Genomic DNA, 19,250 nt, shown 5'->3' with positions numbered 1-19,250 from the left:
CTATATTGGGAGGGGGAACCGACAATCTTCAGTCCATTTCATTAAACAAATCAAACACAATAAATACAATGTGCAAAATGATATCAATGTCCGTTAGGCATAATTATAATCATACTTGATTGCATTCTAGACATATTGATTTGTAATGAATGATCCCTTAAGCTGAGTTTCGATTCTTATGTAATATAGTTTACGCGGGGAATAATTTCCGTTATTATCCGCCTTATATCTGTCATTTCTGTATGAAAATCTCATTCATCAATTTATTTGAATGATTTTGCTCCATCTGACAACTTCCACCGTTCCAACATGGAGTGATGTTTGCGCTTTAAAAACGCCATCTATTGTTGGAAATGAGGAGAGTGATCCCAGACAACTGGTTTTAGTTTTTCCGAGTTCTGTGGTTTTAGCCCTGTAAGTGTAATTGCTAATTTCTCTCATGAGGTCGATATGAGAACTCTTGTTATTATTTTCTAGTCTCTCCTTGTTCTTCTTCATCATCATCATCATCATCTTCTTCTTCTTCTTCTTCTTCTTCTTCTTCTTCTTCTGGAAAGAGTTCCATATTCTTATCCCCCATCTGTATAGACCCACATTGTATGAGCTTCCTCTGTGAAGTCCGCATTACCCTATAGAACACCGTAATCAATGTCCATAACCCTAATCCTAAACTGAGTAAACTCTAATCCTAATCCCAAAGCCACCTAAACTTAATCATGTTATTTATAGTTTATATGCATAACGCATAGCGGGGGTATAAATGGAACTTTTGCCCTTCTTCTTTTCACAGTACTATTTGCACCAGAGCAGAGTCATCGGCATCGACAGAACGAAATGGGACCTTTTGCGGTAATTGATTTATAACCTTCCCTCATAATAACCGAAGCGACGATGTCCGGGTTTCCACTGAAGACCATGGACTTTATCAAACTCAAAATGAATACATACACGACGTGCCTTCTAATGAGGGTTATTCGCGAAAACCAGGGACTTTGCCTGGAACTTGCACGACATAGCAAACTTACACATTGAAATGTATTCTTTGTATAGAAAATACGATTATGTAGTAGAAACACAACCGTATGTTACGGTGAATCTACCAGCTCACGTCTAAGGCACCATGGAAAAAGAAAAAGAAAATTATAGTTGCCTCATTGTGTGCACGCCGTGGATTGTCATCTGTATAACTAGCGTATGAACGGTTCATGTCATTTGCACGATTATAGTACCTCGTATTTCTACCAAAGTCAGTATTAATACATCCCTTCAACTCCCTATAATCACATAAAAAACGTACACAAATCTATTTCTGGGCACGGGAGTCCATGAATGCTGGTGGATTAAGAGCTAACGCCGCCCAAATCTCATGATAGCGAAAGCAATATTCACACTCGACAAAGTGTGTAAACCCCGAGGTTTAAACACGCTCTCCGCATCAGGCGTGGAAGACTTCCCCCCAGCGAGATGCGTTGCCAGGGCAACGAGATCCGGTTGACGGAGAAGGCAAGCGATCGATCACGTCAGAGCGTGGAATAGTGATGTTATTTTTTGACATGTTTCGCGCAGATGCTACCGCACGTAATGTAGTTGTCTAATTACCAGACGCATTTCTTTTGTTTTTTTACTCTCCCCTCTCTTCTTTTGTCTTCAATATTTCAAGTTATTATCTTCCTTATATCATATACACTGAACTGCCTTAATTCCGTTTTAAAAACAACTACAACAATCTCTGTATAGAGTAGATTACAGAATAGTTATGTTCAAAATGAATTCAGCTATACCCGGTATAGATAACAGACTAACCAAAAAGCTGCACATTGGCATAAATATGTTTTTATAAAGGACTGGTGTATGTTGGTGGGTTTAATATTCGCGACTAAAGTGAATATGGTAAGCTATTGGAATAAATTTAAAAAAAAAGCGAAACAAAACATTACAATACATTGTGAGGTTACACATTGTCCGATTTCCTTCAACCTTCAGCTGGTCTTTCTATATTGACTGAATCTACCGTGGAAAATATGTCTGGGCAAATTAATTTGTATTTTTTTTTTTTTAAATCGGGATAACTTCATCAAAACAACCAGTATAAGAGATCTAACACATGGCCTCACTATCATTTTGGTTGTTGGTGTGGTTGTTGTACTCAAGTCTTTGCTATAAACCAGGATGGACAGTATAAATTTGCTGCAATTTGTGTGTGTGTGTGTGTGTGTGTGTGCGTGTGTGTGTGTGTGTGTGTGTGTATGGGGGGGGGGGTTGGTGATGCACTGATAGCATTGACTCCATTTTTTTTTCTGCTAAAACTTTCTATGAACAAACAGATCATTACTGTATGATTTTTTGTTCTACTGCGGTGAAATTAATTATGGAGAACAATGGATTCATTCCGTGTTGCGATGTTAGTTTTAAACCAAAAGTGGTATTTTGATAAGTCCCAATGGATGACAGCATCATGGAAGCATTCTGTGCTTGCATGGATATACTGTAAGTGTTCATAAATATGTTCATATGTTTTAAATATGTTCATGATATGTTTTTGATTTATGATGTCTTGATATTGTTTGTAAGTCCGTATTACATTATCTAACTTTTGTATCATACCTAACGCAGAGCTCCCTTGTAAAGCAAGCATAATTTTGTGAGACAACTGCTTTTAAAGAAGACAATAGATAAATAGATAGATAGATAGATAGATAGATAGATAGATAGATAGATAGATAGATAGATAGATAGATAGATAAACAATGAATACATTGGTGCATACTTACATAACATACAAACAAATATATTTAATTAATTGGTCTGGTCAATGCTTCCGAACAACGCATGGTGGCGCCCTAACATAATCCTAAAATTTCCGAATGGAGCAGCTGCGTCTTTCGCAAGAACCAAGCCGAATAAATGTGCCGGAAGTTGGAAAGGGGAGATCTTAAAATGAAAATAATACACTTATTATTCACACAGCTGTGATTGATGTACGAGTATTATATGTTTTGAGCAACTGGTCTCGTTACGCCCCCCCCCCCCCTTCTCTCTCTCTCTCTCTCTCTGGGATACCGCTCCTGTTCTTTCTGACCCCGTTACTGCAATAAGGTACATGATTAATGATTTGATTTGATTTGATTTGATTTGATTTGATTTGATTTGATTTGATTTGATTTGATTTGATTTGATTTGATTTGATTTGATTTGATTTGATTTGATTTGATTTGATTTGATTTGACTTGATTTGATTTGATTTGATTTAGGAAGAAAGATTTGCGGTGACACCATGTGTATGTAGTCCTTAACCGGATCGTTGTTTGGAAGAAGAGCCTAGAAAGAGGAGAATTGAAGAGGGAAGCGACATAATGGGGGTTGTAAGGAGGGCAAAAAGTGAAGAGTGGGGGACAGTAATGGGCTGGAAGTTGAAGTTGCACTAGTGGAGACAGTAGAGAAAGGAACACAGAGAGTGGTAAAGAAGAATAGTGTGAGAATCAAGTAAGATGTTCGGACATCGTTAGAAGGGGAAAGATGAAATAGAAGGGAAGAGGAAGAGGAAGGAGTTGAATGTTGGAGTATCATGGAGATAGGGGAGAGTAGTGAAGATTCATGAAACCAAGAGGAGAACGAAGTCGGCGAACAGTATGGCTACGGAATGCGAATCAATGGAGAAATTACGATTAATAGAAATAAGGAGGGGTAAGTAGAGGAGAGGTGAGAATAAGCGGAGAGAAGGGAGAGAGAGAGAGAGAGAGAGAGGGGGGGGGGGGCAATGAAAAGAAGAAGAAAAGAACAAATTGACTTTCAGGACGTAAATTAGAGGGAGCTAGTGTGGATCCTAGAATTAAATGCTGCTGCGGAAAAGAAAAAAATAAATGGAGAGGAAATTGGTGACAGTTAAATCCTGAAAAGGCTCCTGTGGGAGAAATGCAAAAAAAATGAGAAATTAAGATAAGGTTAAAGTGTAGACCTGAGGAGAGAAGACAAGAGAAATAACCTGTAAAGAAATGTGTAAATTAGTGGTCCTGAAACTAGTGGTCCTGAAAAGGACCGTTGGTTTGTATGGAAGGAAGAAATAAAAAGAAAAGAAGAGAGAACAGAACAGAAAGAAAAGAAAGATAAATAGTGTAGAAACAGACAAAAGTGTAAGAGAGAGAGAGAGAGGAAAGAGAAATGAAACACTGAGTAAAGGTGCACAGCTAGTGAAAGTAGAGCAAGAGCAATTGATTTGATTTATTTCTGCATTTTTCACACAGTGGGCCTTTTTACAACCTAACAAACAATTTTCCAATACTGATCACATTATGTCCAACACAAAATGATTATAAACATAATCATGTATATGTATTAATAATGAAATATTGTACAGTATACTACAGGTGATAAATCATACAAAACAATTAGAAAATCATTGCTTATTCAATTATACAAAATGCAGGAGACCGTTATCTTAAGCTGAAGCTTGAGTTTGTTGGCGGCCTCTGGAAAAGCATATGACGTACTTCTTTACAAATCATAACCGAGTAGGATAGTATACATCAGTGCAACGGTGAGTTAGGGTGCAAGTGCATATGTTTTTTTTTTTGTTTTGTTAAAAAAAAACACCAACAAACAAACCTTGCAGATTAACTTTCATGTAAAATGTTACAGACTTGGCAACGTGGTAGTTTAGTAGTAGTATAGTAGTAGTAGTAGTAGTAGTAGTAGTAGTAGTAGTAGTAGTAGTAGTAGTAGTAGTAGTAGTAGTAGTAGTAGTAGTCGTAGAATATAGTATAAGAAGCAGCAATAGTGTTAGTAGTATAGTAGTAGTAGTAGCAGTAGTAGTAGTAGTAGTAGTAGTAGTAGTAGTAGTAGTAGTAGTAGTAGTAGTAGTAGAATATAGTATAAGAAGCAGCAATAGTGTTAGTAGTATAGTAGTAGTAGTAGCAGTAGTAGTAGTAGTAGTAGTAGTAGTAGCAATAGTAGTAGTAGTAGTAGTAGTAGTAGTAGTAGTAGTAGTAGTAGTAGTAGTAGTAGTAGTAGTAGTAGCAGTAGTAATAGTAGTAGATAGGGTTGTCTCTTCAATGTTACCACTGCTCTCCCAGAGGGCCTTGCCATTATCATTGCCCTACCCTAATACACCTGGGTCGAGAGGGACGTGGTAGGTAAAAACATCTTGTCCAAGGACTTAAAGCACCAGGCTGGAATCGAAGTCGGGTCTTTTCGGTTGGGAGCGAGGTCGGAAGTCTTATTCACATACTACCAGAACTATTGTCATATTCTTGCTATTATTCTCAACTCGTCCTAAAATATTATTGGCACCCTTCGTAGCTATAGTTACTTGGTAGACTATACCATCGGGTTATCCCGCAGTGGTACTGCTTGTTTGAATTCTATTGCCGGCACCTATACCTGTGCAAACATGGACTTAGACATGACTCTGCAGCAATTTCTTTGCCCACGCCCTTTTTCTTTCAGACCAAAAGTGGTTAGGCCCTAGTATTTGTCATCATGCCAATCACTGAAGGTAAAAGGAACTAAATGACATGACTGAACTGAAGAAAACTGCAGTCGGCACTTAGGCATTGTATCTGGTGTATCTATACGGAGAGTTGTATCAAGTATTTCGGCAGTACCTTCCTTCCTCATAGCTTTCTCACGAATTTCACTTGCTATTTTTCCAGTTATATTTAGCAAGATATAGTGCTGCGTCTTCGGTATTTTGTCAGTTTAGAATTGGGTTGACCTTGCCAAAAAAAAAAATAAAATAAATAAAAATGAAGGGGTCGTTTGCTCTTGGCTTTGTTTTCGCTGCCATCGTCGGAGTCATTGACGGTTTCGGCACGGGACCACCAGTGCGCGACAACCCCACCCTGTGTTCGAGCCTCCAGCCCTTGCACGATTTCCGACCGAACAACGCCACGGGCCCTCCCCCGTACACGCTGACTGCAACGCCCGTGGAAGACTCAACGTCGATAACAGGTAAGTGCATTTCATTGGTATCATAATGATGTTTATAATCAATGTAATAAAATATGAGTCACAATGCTATAGTTGTGGTATATGCGTTATAATAATGTCGTGTGCGTGTGTGTGTGTGCTTTTTACATGTAATCAACATGACTGTATCACTCACCATGACTGTATCACTGACCTCTCTCTCTCTCTCTCTCTCTCCTTCTCCCTCTCTCGATCTCTCACTCTGTCTCATTATACGCGTACAAAATTTAATTTCTTATTGGCTATTAATCTATGAATGACAATAACGTTACTCCTTCTTTTTCATATCTTCTTGTTCCTTTTAGATTCTATGTATATTTCGTGAAGCAATGTTATATATAATCATTATACTCACATTATAGTAGCTACACATAGATGCATAATACCCAATTCTATTACGTAATACTCGTATAAGTCGAAGAGGTTAGCATTTCCCAGGTGTTTAAGGCAGTGAAGTCACATAATGAAATTCAAAGTAGGTAAAAATTCCAGGCAGTCCCAGTTGGCTATAAATACCCGTGTCAGTGAGCAGTAAGCATCTTTTTCAAGTGTGACGGCAGTGAATTATACCAGGGAGGTGAGACACCTCCCTGATTATACATCTCAAACTCCAATGTCTAGTGATCAGGAAGACGACGCTACCTCTCAGCCCCCATCCCCGCGGGGAGATCAGGGCATGGAAGGCCGCCTTGAAGCTCAACTAGAGAGACCGAGATACTCTCCCGCTTCATGGATAGGGCGGCGGCACACCGTGGTAATGACAAACGGCATGCGAGCCATGCCAGCTGGTGCAGGAGAGCTTCTCCTCCCAGCGATTAGTCCGGACATGCGAGCCATGTCCGCGGGGACAGGGGCGCTGCCCCGCCCATCAAAGACTTCAGCGAGCTAGCCATCCCCATCGACAGCTCAACAGACGACGATATTCTCATGTCAGCCTCCTTCCTGGCAAAACTGATTGCGTTGCCCTGTATGGGTGGCCTTGACTCTGCCCTTGTGGTTATGGTCATTTTGACAACCGAATTGATCCGGATGCCATGTCCTTACAGCCAAACTCTTTCAAAGCCTGGTACCAAATTTGATTTTAACTTAAATTCTGATCTCATTTGGGCCAAATTTAAAAATTGGCTGATTTGCTAATGAAGGCAGTCACACTGCCCATATCAGAAGATAAATGCTCTATAAAATCGCGAAGCAAATGCTCAATTGCCATCGAATTCTCACACCAAAAATCGAGAGCAAAATTTGGGCGATCCTCCTTCACGAGGTCTTGGGTCTTGTGAGCTCCCAACTTCTACAACAAAATGTAGTGAAGGGACTTCTACCACATAGATAAATCCTTTCTGAAATTCACAGATCATGCACGGATAATCATCCATGCAATTGACACAACGAGAATTTTAACAACTCATGTCACCATCGATGGCCTGACACTCCCGGGCTTTGCTTATCGTATATATGATCTGAGCATGCACCATCGAGGTATCTTGAAACCCCTTCTCAACCCTTCTCAACAACACTTGCGCAGCAAGTCGATTCCACTTGGTAGAAAGTTGTTCAGAAAGACATCTGAGAAAAATTGACAAGTGTCACATAAGCATACATCGTGTGTCATGAATGTCTCTACGCAAGCCAGCAAAAAAAAAAAAAAAAAAAAAAGGATGAGTACTGTCCAAAACCGTTCAGTGCTGGAAATCTCAAGCTCAAGTTTCCAAAGCTGACTGGTGAAAATAATTCCCGAGCCTTGGATATTGGCCACAATATTTGGCTATGAAGCCAATAATTTCATTTTAACCCCATACCAATAAAGTTTTCCTCTACAAAGTGTATACCTGTATATTGGTATCTCAGTTAAGAACAATGTCATAATACGAGTCAGATAAGACACAAGACCATAAATCACGTTACGTTGTGCATTGGAAAATGGCGACACATTATTCGGCCACTCGTTTAGGAGATTCGGTCCACCAAACTGATGAATTTAAACTCTAATATCAACCCAAAATGCAATGGACTTGCCTCTAATTATTGCTGCAGTATTACTATGCCGAGTATGAACTGGTTAATGTCTAATTCTTCCTTCAAATGTACATGAATATTAAGGAACATGATTAGGATTATGTCTTGAGTGGAAAATCGGTACAAGAGGTCCATTGTATTTGATTAATTTGTCTGTGCGCTATCATGCTTAATCCTGCTCCAGTTAAAGCACGCAAGGTATCAAAATGATATCATACTCAAAGCCTATGCCTTGCACCTTATACTAGTAGGTTCTCAAGCAAACTTTGCTCGAGTTCTTCTCTTGTTTGCGACAATGTGTGTCACCATCGATAGACATTCTCTATGCATGAGGAGTCATGACCAAAGTTTCAACCTTTTTGTGAAAACTGTCCATCATCCTTCTTGTCCTCTTGCCCTCACTCATGCCACTAGACTGACTTCTGTACGGAACTTTGAACATGCTAACCTCTGAAGACTTATACGAGTATTACGTAATAGAATTCCTAAATTATACAAGTAATAAGAAGTATAATTAGAATTCTATTAGTAATAATGAAGTATAAGTCGAAGAGGTTCCCACCCAGCATCTCATTTGATCGATACTCTTCAGTTCTGAACCCTCCCTTTACAACACTGTACAGAAGTCAAAACTGGTGGGCCCTTATACTGTATACTGATGTTCTGCTTAATTGCTTGACTTGAGATGTCCATACGTATAAGAATGCTCCGTGCCTTTGGAACAGCAATGATTGTGCTTTGTTTATTGCTTGTCTGTATGATGAGAAGGACCAGTGAGCTAATTGTCTGCATTGCACCCAATACTGCATGGTGTTGCTGGTCTGTCTATTTAAAGCCGTATTCTCTTTGAAAAGATGCTTACTGCTCACTGACACGGGTATTTATAGCCAACTGGGACTGCCTGGAATTTTTACCTACTTTGAATTTCATTATGTGACTTCACTGCCTTAAACACCTGGGAAATGCTAACCTCTTCGACTTATACTTCATTATTACTAATAGAATTCTAATTATACTTCTTATTACTTGTATAATTTAGGAATTATAGATCGATGGATGGATGATATTATAGATACACAAAATACAATTTATTATGATAAGTTGCTGTACAAAGAAGTGGTGAATTAAAAACAAGTCTAGTGATATTATCAACAGAACGATTATGAATAACTTTAACTGTCGAGTCAACCTTGTGGGTTGTACTAACACCCACACGTTTAGATTTAACTGTCGATTTAAATGGGTTACTTACACTCACACGCTCAGAGTCTGTGCTTACCTCGCATGACCTGGCAACCAGCAAAACTTGATCCATAGTAACTCTCGCACAGCAACAACCAACAAAAAATACCAACTGAATTCCGAATATTAAAAAATGAGTTTTTATTATAGTCCGTTATAAAGTAAGAAGTTTGATTTATTTTGTTTTATTTCATGTCAATTCGGTTTACTTAAGGAAAAAAACAAAACATGTTAAACCTCATCGCTGTGTTCAGTGAGTCGATCGATTCACAGCACAAAACAGCACTTAATACAACAGGAAATACAACATAGGAAGACAAAATCATGTGCTATATAAAGGAATATGACGGTATCCATGGGCTGTCTCGGCCTGAACTCAGATTTAGTAAAAATAGCAAAACACCCCACAGGAAATTGCCTCTATTGCCCCACTCCTGAAACAGTTAAACATTAACAGAATGTCCAAAATATACAACAGAAAGAGCCATGTTGATGGCAGAAACCAACACAAATCGTGATTCTGATATCCCAAAACTCCTAACGTCTCAAAATCGAAATATCCAAAATTCTATATTCACATTTGTGTACAGGACAAATCGACTGAGCCAAGTATAAATGTCATGAACCCAAAAGATTATAATGTAGTATTCATTAAAGTTGAAGTGTAAAGTAGAAATATTCATTTTGTAAACTTTGTATACAGTGAATTATTATGTGAATGTGTATTTGTAAGAGTTTCAGGTATATGTATACATGAGTATGTGTATTATACATGTATATATATATGGGCATATGCATATTATACGCCGTATAGTATGTGAAGTATTATTGTATATTAGAAGATTAGTACAGATGTTTTATTATGTATTAGAATTCTTTGAAGGTATTTCACCAGTGCACCTATTTTCATCATTTGCACTCTTGATTTTGCCCACAAATGTTCGCTTTAACAAACAAATTAAAAAAAAAGATAAATAAAATGAATACAATTATTTGTATTTGGTTTATGCTGGAAAATAGACTTGTTCTCCACACACCCAGGCATAGCGGTCGCCACCCGACTTTTCTTGAGTTACCTAGGGCGTACGCCTGAGAAACCTGCGAAACGCACCTCGCCGGGTTGGTAAAGGTGCGATCACACATCGCCGGTTTAGATGGCGGTTCATGGCGGTTCTCAAACCGCCGTGAACCGTGTCCCAATGATGGCGGAAAGCACTTTGACTACGTTCTCAACACGTTTTGAACACGGAGCAAACGCGGATTGACGCGGTAGTAACACGTATCGTCCCGGAAGGTGGAGGAGTCCATACCAAGCCCATGTAGTTGGATGCAATCAGAGCCCTTTCACTTGTCCTCAATGGGTTTCAACAAGGAGCGTTTTGCTTTATTAGGTATATAAACACAATTTGAGTGATGCAACAAGCAATTATCTTCAAGTTTCAACGTGACTTTTCTCTTTCTCTTTTAATTTTAAAAATATCCGTATTAACTGTCATTAAAAAGACATACATATCAAAGCAGAATCCAAAATAGTTTCCAAAGTTTCCTGATCATTTGTAGGTTTATTTATCAAGTGATGTACAAGTACTTGCTTGTTTCAACATCTCTCTTTTTTTAATTCTTTCTTAATCAAGTTTTCACATAATTATTTCGCGTGTTGAATTTAAGATCTTGTTGCTTGTTTATCCATGTTTTCACAAAATTGCTCCTTCTTATCTTTCACAGCTTTTTGTGAAATATGAGCCTAGGAGAGTTCCTAAATTGTAAGGGGAATCTTTATGTGATACCCTCGATCCATTACGACAAACTAATATGGCAAACGTGGTTTATGCCGCCCCAGAACTGTGGACAGCATCCCAAGTGATAGAACATGCAAGTTCCATCAATAAGTCAAAAATGTTTTTAAATACTTAACTGTTAAAATAGTAACATAGTGATTGTAGATGATTTATGCAGCATGTTACTGTTTCTGAAATCACCTTTTCCCGTTTATCTTTTTGTTCCCCCTCTAAAGCGCATAGAGACCTTGCCAAAGGTATTATGCGCTATATAAGAACGGTAATGATGATAATATAATAATAATATCTTTAATAACAGTCAATAAAAAGACATATTATGTACATTATACATTATCAAAGAAGCATATATAGTATTATGTGTATAGTTTCCTCTTTACTTACAGGTTCATGTAACATAATAATGGTGGTTTTTTTTTCAAGTTTCAACATTGCTTTTCCCTCTACTCTCTTAAGTTTCGTATCTGTATCAACATGCAGTCTTACAAAAATGGCATACATAATCACGAAAGCAGAACCCAACATATTTACATAAGTCTTCTGTGTGTAACACGTTGCTGGCCATCTTAAAAGCTGTTAAGTGTTGACTGAACTTACCTTTTAATGTAAATGATGTACTATTCAACATACCTAACAACTTTTTGAACATTAAACTTTATTTGTTACTGTATAAGTGTTAAAGAAGTAAGGAAACTGTAGCATTCAATATATTTGCCCGATCTTGCATTATGGGTTCATCTTTGCGTTTATCTCCATTTTTTATTGCTCCGCCACGAAGTGTCGCCGGAGCCATTATTCTCTTTTAAGTTCATTGTTTCTTTTCGCTTGAAAATTATGGCGGTGTTAACACGGTATTATCACGGATCTTGCGGTGCAAAGACGGAGGATGCCGTTCTTAACACGATGAACGGCGATGTGAACACGGTCCATTTCAAACCGCCTAGACCGCCACGAAAAATTAAACATGTTTAATTTTTCTGGCGGTTCCCCGCGGTTCCCGGCGGTTCTCGGGGTTCATGGCGGATGGGTGACGGATGACCACGGTTTGTGTACGGTGTAAACACGGTCTTTGGCGGAGCACGGCGATTTGCTGAACCGCCATGAACCGCCATCTAAACCGGCGATGTGTGATTGCACCTTAAGATAGACTTGAGGGTGGCAACGTGGCCGTTTTGACTGAGTGAGGACAACAATAAATTTGTGTAATTATAAAATTTGTATGATTGGAAATAAAAATGTATGTATCATGATAAAATTTTGAAATTGTTGAATTTAGATACTGATAATGAAAATTATAGAAAAAATAGAGATTATATAGTCTGGCAAAAATAGTCAAAATTATGACTGATTGCCATTAAACCCAAAACAACAACAACAACATAGCATCCATAAATTTGATTGAGATTCTATTGGCATGTTTGTTTCTTTAAATTTGTTTGTTTGTTTGTTTGTTTGTTTGCTTGCTTGTTTCAGTCCGACTTGAGGCTGACGAAAACACGACGTTTGCCGGGTTTCTTCTGGTAGCCCGTCCTGAAGAGACGACGGGACCGGACAGCGACGACAGCATCGGGACTTTCACGGAAATTCCTGCGGGAACAGCCGCTCTAGACTGTTTTGACGGCGACGATGTAAGTGGATTGATGGTCTTGTTCTATGAAAACGAGTAGCAAGTAGGGCCTCACCGAATTCATCAGTAGATTCATTTTACCTCTTTGACAAAGAATGATAATAATGATAATACATTTTGATACTTAATACATCCACAGAACCCATGTGCCATGTGAAAATGATATAGTGGAAATGCAAAATTCAGTGCTTGTCCCCAGCTGTAAACAACAACAATATAATCATCAGCAGGAGCAGCATCAACTATAAAACACACACACACACACACACACACACACACGACAACAAAAATCGTTCAACGAAGTACACTCCTGCACGATGACAAACTGTGCCAGGCTCAGTATTCTTTGATAGCAACGATTTTGTATATCCTCGTGCCCCCGTATTTAGATCTGGGGGGCGTTTCATCAACGAGTTCGTCGGAGGTTTTCACCGACGAATTTGCTATCAGCCAATCAGACGCAAGGATTTACACTGACAACTGTTAAAAGCTCATGAAATCCTTGGTCTGATTGGCTGATAGCAAATTTGTCGGTGAAATCTCCGACGAACTCGTTGATGAAACGCCCCCCTGTTGTCGATCATTGCGTAATAATAAACGCACCATTGTACTATAGGCATCTACTGCATCGCACGCACATTGTAATCACACATGGGGAACTCGATTTTCTACTAACATTAGTCCATCGCCCATGAATCCATGTCCACTTAAATTCGTTCCCAAACCCTGCATAAAGATTTCTCTCTCTAATACATACAATACAGTTATAGACTGCAACATCCGTTTGTAACTGGGGGAGTATTTCAGTATATTATGTATTACGATTGTAATTGGAACTCCCTTGAGCAAGGAGTAACGCAGTGATAATAAAGACATAGTTATCAGTAACATAATATGAAATTAATAAAATTATACGCTATTGAGATAACTGCCGTAGTTTGTCTAGTGTTGCAATTTATTATCTTAGCACATTTTCATAAAGACTACTATTATCGTTCTTTTTCTTCCTGTTAACCATTACATTACTATTGTTCTCATTGTTTTTATATTACATTACTGTTATTTTCATATTACTATCATCACTGTCATCATTATTGTTGTTTTTGCATGCTAATATATACAGAATGCATGGGGACACAACAGTAACGCACCGAAGACGGCTGTTGAATCAGTGTGGGTCCCTCCCTCTGGAACTGGCAATGGCAACGTTCTCTTCAGGTTTGCATAAATAACGAGTTTTAGATCCCTGTGACGCGAACGCTAGGACGACGGTCTCCTTCAACGGTCTCCTTCAGGGTTGGACAATGAAAACAGCTGTCTCACTCATACGCAGAATACCATTAAAATTGCCTGCTAACGTAGTCTTTAGCGTTCGCGTCGCAGATCTAAAGCTCGTTATTGATGATATTTCGACCCTTCTTTATACAGTATTAATCAATGTGTCACATCTAGGCTATATCGTAACGATGTTTTCACTACGGTAGTCTTTCATTCCGTTGCTTAATTGACTCTGTGCTCATTTTGTCTGCTCGGAGCAGTTTTTGTTTTCGAATCACTTCACTTCTGGCATCAGACATGTTTATGATATCATACGTTAACTTGGTTTGCTGCTCCTGGTGCTGCAAAGTAAATGAATTATTTATGACCATATTTACATCGCTGTTTCAGGGCCACAGTGGTCATGGGACCAGCGAACACTTACTGGATGAATGTGGACTCTGACGTCACAGCATACTCTTCAGCAGGTAAGAAAGTGTGCCGGAAGCAGTTACATCAGAAATATTAAACTACAGTGTACTCCCGTTATAACAAATACGATTATTACGAAATTCCGGTTAAAACGGAATAAAAATTCTGGCCGCAACATTATCTGCTCTATGTTTTTTTTATTTTTTTATTGTTTCTTTGTTTGGTTTTAACGATATTTCTATATAACGAAAGGAAAACTGCCCGTTCCAGGACTTCGTTATAACGGGAGACCACTGTATCATGAATATAGAGCCGCGTAAGAGCTGAGATAAGAATTAAAGATTACAAGGAAGAAGGTGCAAGAATGTCGTATAAGATTTAATGATTTTTTTTCCAAATTAATTGGCAAATGTCATGCATACTTTGTATTAGTTCTTGTATATGGAAATAGATTGAATTGAATCGAATTGAAACTGAATTGAATTGACTTTAATGTCACCATGTTACTTAATATTTCTTACATACTCTGCACCTTTCTATCCAATGAGTTTTTTTTTTTGTGCAATTTGTACTATTACGATAATTCCTCTATCTGTTGTGATGCTGACTTATTTCAATGATGGAAGGAACTGAACTGAACTAAACTGAAATTGAATAATGCTGTCGTACTGGAGTTGTAGAGAATAAAAGAGGGAAAATAGAAGACGTCTATACTTCCACTGCAATGACAAAATAATCCCAAAATCGTTTTGCTCGTTTTACTTATTTACAGTATCAGGTACTGGCAAACTTTACATCATTCTATAGCCCTCATCATGAAATTATCATGTTTAAAGATCTCCACGAAATCTGACAAGCAATAATAGTTGCGTCATTTAAAGGATCGCCATCATGATTATTGACGTCATTTATTATATCTTTTATCACAACTGTTATCATTGATGACGTCATCGTCATCGACTTCACCGCCCTCCTCACCATGGCAACGGCATCCTATGCCCTTTCACCTTTCAGTAATCTTGTCTTCACTTTCCAATCCATTTGATTCATTGTGTCTCTGCTACCATGGCTACAGGCGTCTTGCGTGTCAGCATTCTGACCATGTGTGGCGGGCTTCTCGTCTGCGTTCTCACCGGCTTCCGGATGTAGTCTGCTCAAAGATGAAGAAGCGTTATCTGGGCGGGAAATGCGCTTAATACGTCTATACATACTGCACGTTAACTTTCTGAAAAGTATCATACAATTTTACGCATTCGTTATATTTAGGTTTCAAAAGAATATAGAATTAGGATCGTCTTTGAAAAAACAGTTTACACCAATGGTAAAACTTCAATGGGAACACTGGAACTGTTATCAAAATTGAAGGATTACCATATTAGAAAGAACAAACATCTGCTGTGAGCATATCATAATTAATCTTTCGCTAAGTTGGCTGGATTGTGATAAGTGAAAACGATGTAATACGCATACTATTCAATATTCAATAGTTTATTTATTTCCATCATCAAAAAGAAAAGAAAAGCAAAAGTTGACATAATCCAAAGTGATACAATTTTTTTTTCATTTCTCTTACACTCGTCTGATAAAGGATTAAAAAAAAACAATATAAAGTATATACACGAATGATGTAAAAAAGAAACAATACACTTTGCCATGGCAACAAAAACAGTAAATAATCACAATGATGGAAAACAGTGTTCCACTAAAAAGCCAAGCTTGTAAGACGTGGAGCACTGGAACAAAACAAGAACAGCGCCAATTTGTTATATCAATAAAACATATTCATTTTAAATTCTTCTATATACTATTGTACATTTACTCATTGATATGATGCTGATACTATGAACAATACTTACTAGGATTTTAGGATTTTTACTATGCAGACACACACTCACAAATATACGTGTGTGTGTGTGTATGTGTGTGTGTGTGTTTGTGTATTTCATGCAATTAAGTAGGTGTTAATGAGTTTGATCGAGTTGAAAAAAAAGGTAGATCTTTTACTTTCATCAGACTTGCGTCTAATTTATTTTGTATCAATACTGAAACATACAACAGTTGTAGATTTTTGATTAAGCCTTTTTGTATGAATCTGCATAACACAAAATCGTCATGAGCACCAGAAGATGGACCTGCATAAGTGCTATACTGCACTATTATCATTATTATTATCATCATTAAAATCATTGTTTCTTTGTATTAATTTCATTGTGAATATGGTTATGATATCGAACAAAATTGAAATAAAGAATATCTTTAAAAATGTGTGTGTGCATGTGTGGTGTGCTGATACTCTTTTGTTTATTTCGGGCTTGTCAAAAAAGTTTTCAAACTTTCATGTCATTTTAGGACTGGTGCATAGTACAGCTGACACAGGTTTCACATGGTTATTCAGTAATGCTGTCCACTGAAATGAGATAATGATCATCAATGACAGCGTGGTACAAACGGGTGCACTTCACGAGTCAGACACCCACGAGAACTGTATACACAACACGAGTCATACAGACCACGAGTCACACAGACCACGAGTCCTACAGCCCACGAGTCATAAAGATCACGAGCCATACAGCCCACGAGCCATACAACCCATGAGCTCGACATGACTCCCGACACTTAACCTACGCAAACACGGGCCCTCCCCGAGACCTATTACATCACGGGGCTCAATATACGCAGTGTTTGATTGTCCCATTTCCCTCAAAATTTCATTGATTATCATCTACTAATACTGCTAAACTCACTTAATCCACGTATTATCTGGGTTTCATTCTCCTTTAAGTTTATAATAACTACAACATAATCATAATGATATATTATATTAGTAAAGTCACACCAACCACTTTTGAATTAAATTCAAGTTGTATACCTTCAAACATAGGCAATTTCCTGACAACCTAAACACTTACTCGAGGATCGCTCAACATAGAAAACCAAGAAAATGCATGTTTGATTCAAAACGTTGAACAGCAAGCCCTTCAAAACCGACATTCCTATTCATACTCCACTACGAACTGAAATTGAAATTGAAGAGAATTTCATACCACAATGACTACCCCTCAGAACGATGAACAACAGAACTTTATACAATGATTTATTTGCTTTCCTGGCCCTTATAACAAAGATTATCATTTAGAAAGCAAAAATATGCTTGTCGTCTCCAGAATCAGAATTGTCAACATTTTCACAAGTTTCACGAATTAAAGCAGTCATTTGCGCATACAATTGTACTGTGAACAATTCTGGTTGAGGTGAGGATTTAGCTTTTAACGTTTTGCGAGATATTCAGAAACCACTCTATGAGATGTCTAAGAGCATGCAATTCTAAGGGGTATCAAAAGTTTATTTGATGAAAATCGATTTTGAAATGGCTGAGATAGCCAAAAACAAGGTGAAACACAGAGATCCCAATAAAAACGTGGCCTGTCGCCTTTTATTATTATCACGTTTTGGGAGATCTCAGCCATTTGAGAACCGATTTTCATCAAATAACGTTGAATCCTTCTTAAAATTACATGCTCTTTCATATTTCATAAGAGATTTCTCATTATCTCACCTAGGAATCAATGTTCACAACATGAATCCCCACCTCAAGCAGTACTGTACAGTCCCTTTAATCCCGTTTTTAACAAAAAATAAAACAATAAGAGTCATGCTTTATCCAATAGATGATATAGTTATAACTGAAGTTGCATCAATGAAGTTTTTAGGTTTGGTTATTGACAATAAACTTTCATGGAAGTCACATATTGATAGTATTTGTCACACAATATCTCGAAATATTGGTGTTATAGAGTTAAATATTATTTTCCTATTCCCACTCTTTTAATGTTATATTCAGCTTTGATTTTACCTTATCTGAATTATGGCATCATAGCTTGGGGGAACACTCATCCAACATATCTCGACAGACTGTCCCGTCTCCAGAAAAAAGCTCTTCGAATAATTTGTCATGTATCTTGGAGAGCCCACACCGATGTTTTATTTTCTGAAAACAAAATTTTAAAGATAACAGATATTTATTATTATTGTCTTGGCCAATTTATGTATAAAATTTCTAATAATTTGTTGCCGTCTGTTTTCGCAAGCATGCTTGCGAGAAACCGCTCGTTCCATAAACATATCCGACTCGTCACTCAGATGAATTCCATCTACCTTTAACTAGAACTATGTTTACACAATCTATATTTACATTTGCTGGACCTAAATATTGGAACAACCTTTCTAACAGTTTAAGGACATCTCCAAGTTTAAGTTCTTTTAAGCTAGTAATCCGAAGAAAAATATTTTGAATAGTTATAAGAATTTATCTAAATATCATTATGAAAATTAATTGTATATTAATTTTATGAAATTGAAAAATTGTGTTGATTCTTTATTGGTTGCAAAGAAGTGTAAAATCCAACCTTATATTCTGTTGAAATCACTAAGCGGCTCCATCCATCCACTACCTCTCGTGTCCTTCTATTTTTTTTTTTTTTGTATTTTATCTTCACTCCACGCAATAAGCTGCTTTCTTCCCCCCTCTCTCTCTCATACACACACACACACACACACACACACACACTCACACACACACACACACACACATACTTCTTTGTTTCTCTCCTCTCTTTTCCGGCATGACAGTGTAGGGATTTGTTCAGGGTTTTTGTTTCGGATAAGTTAGGTTATAGGTCTTTTTGTCTTAGTTTCTTTGTTTCATCCATTTTCAATGTTTATCAGTCAATCGATCATATATTATAATTTCTTGTATTACGTGTGGGGGGAATGCACCCTACAAGCTCAGCTTTTTAGCATTCCTCCCCATTTCCAACATTTTCCTATACCAATAAGTTTTCTGTAAATTTATCCTTTACTTTGTATAATGAAATTCATGCACTGTATTCAATTTTTGTAATATATTTATATGTTTT

At 37.6% G+C, this 19,250-nt stretch overlaps 1 protein-coding gene across 1 annotated transcript; it reads left to right on the top strand.

The window, feature by feature from the left end:
- Positions 1-5,741: 5,741 nt before the first annotated feature.
- On the top strand, positions 5,742-15,483 carry LOC140226507 (uncharacterized). Its single transcript, XM_072306965.1, has 5 exons — positions 5,742-5,946; positions 12,492-12,646; positions 13,769-13,863; positions 14,314-14,390; positions 15,410-15,483. Exons 1-5 carry the CDS (start codon positions 5,742-5,744, stop codon positions 15,481-15,483), a joined length of 606 nt encoding a protein of 201 aa, XP_072163066.1.
- Positions 15,484-19,250: the final 3,767 nt, after the last annotated feature.

This window comes from Diadema setosum, chromosome 3, assembly GCF_964275005.1.
Source record: "Diadema setosum chromosome 3, eeDiaSeto1, whole genome shotgun sequence".
NCBI classification, from domain to species: Eukaryota; Metazoa; Echinodermata; class Echinoidea; order Diadematoida; family Diadematidae; genus Diadema; species Diadema setosum.
The sequence above is the reverse complement of the archived record's forward strand: the minus strand, read 5'-3'. Positions and strand labels throughout refer to the sequence as shown.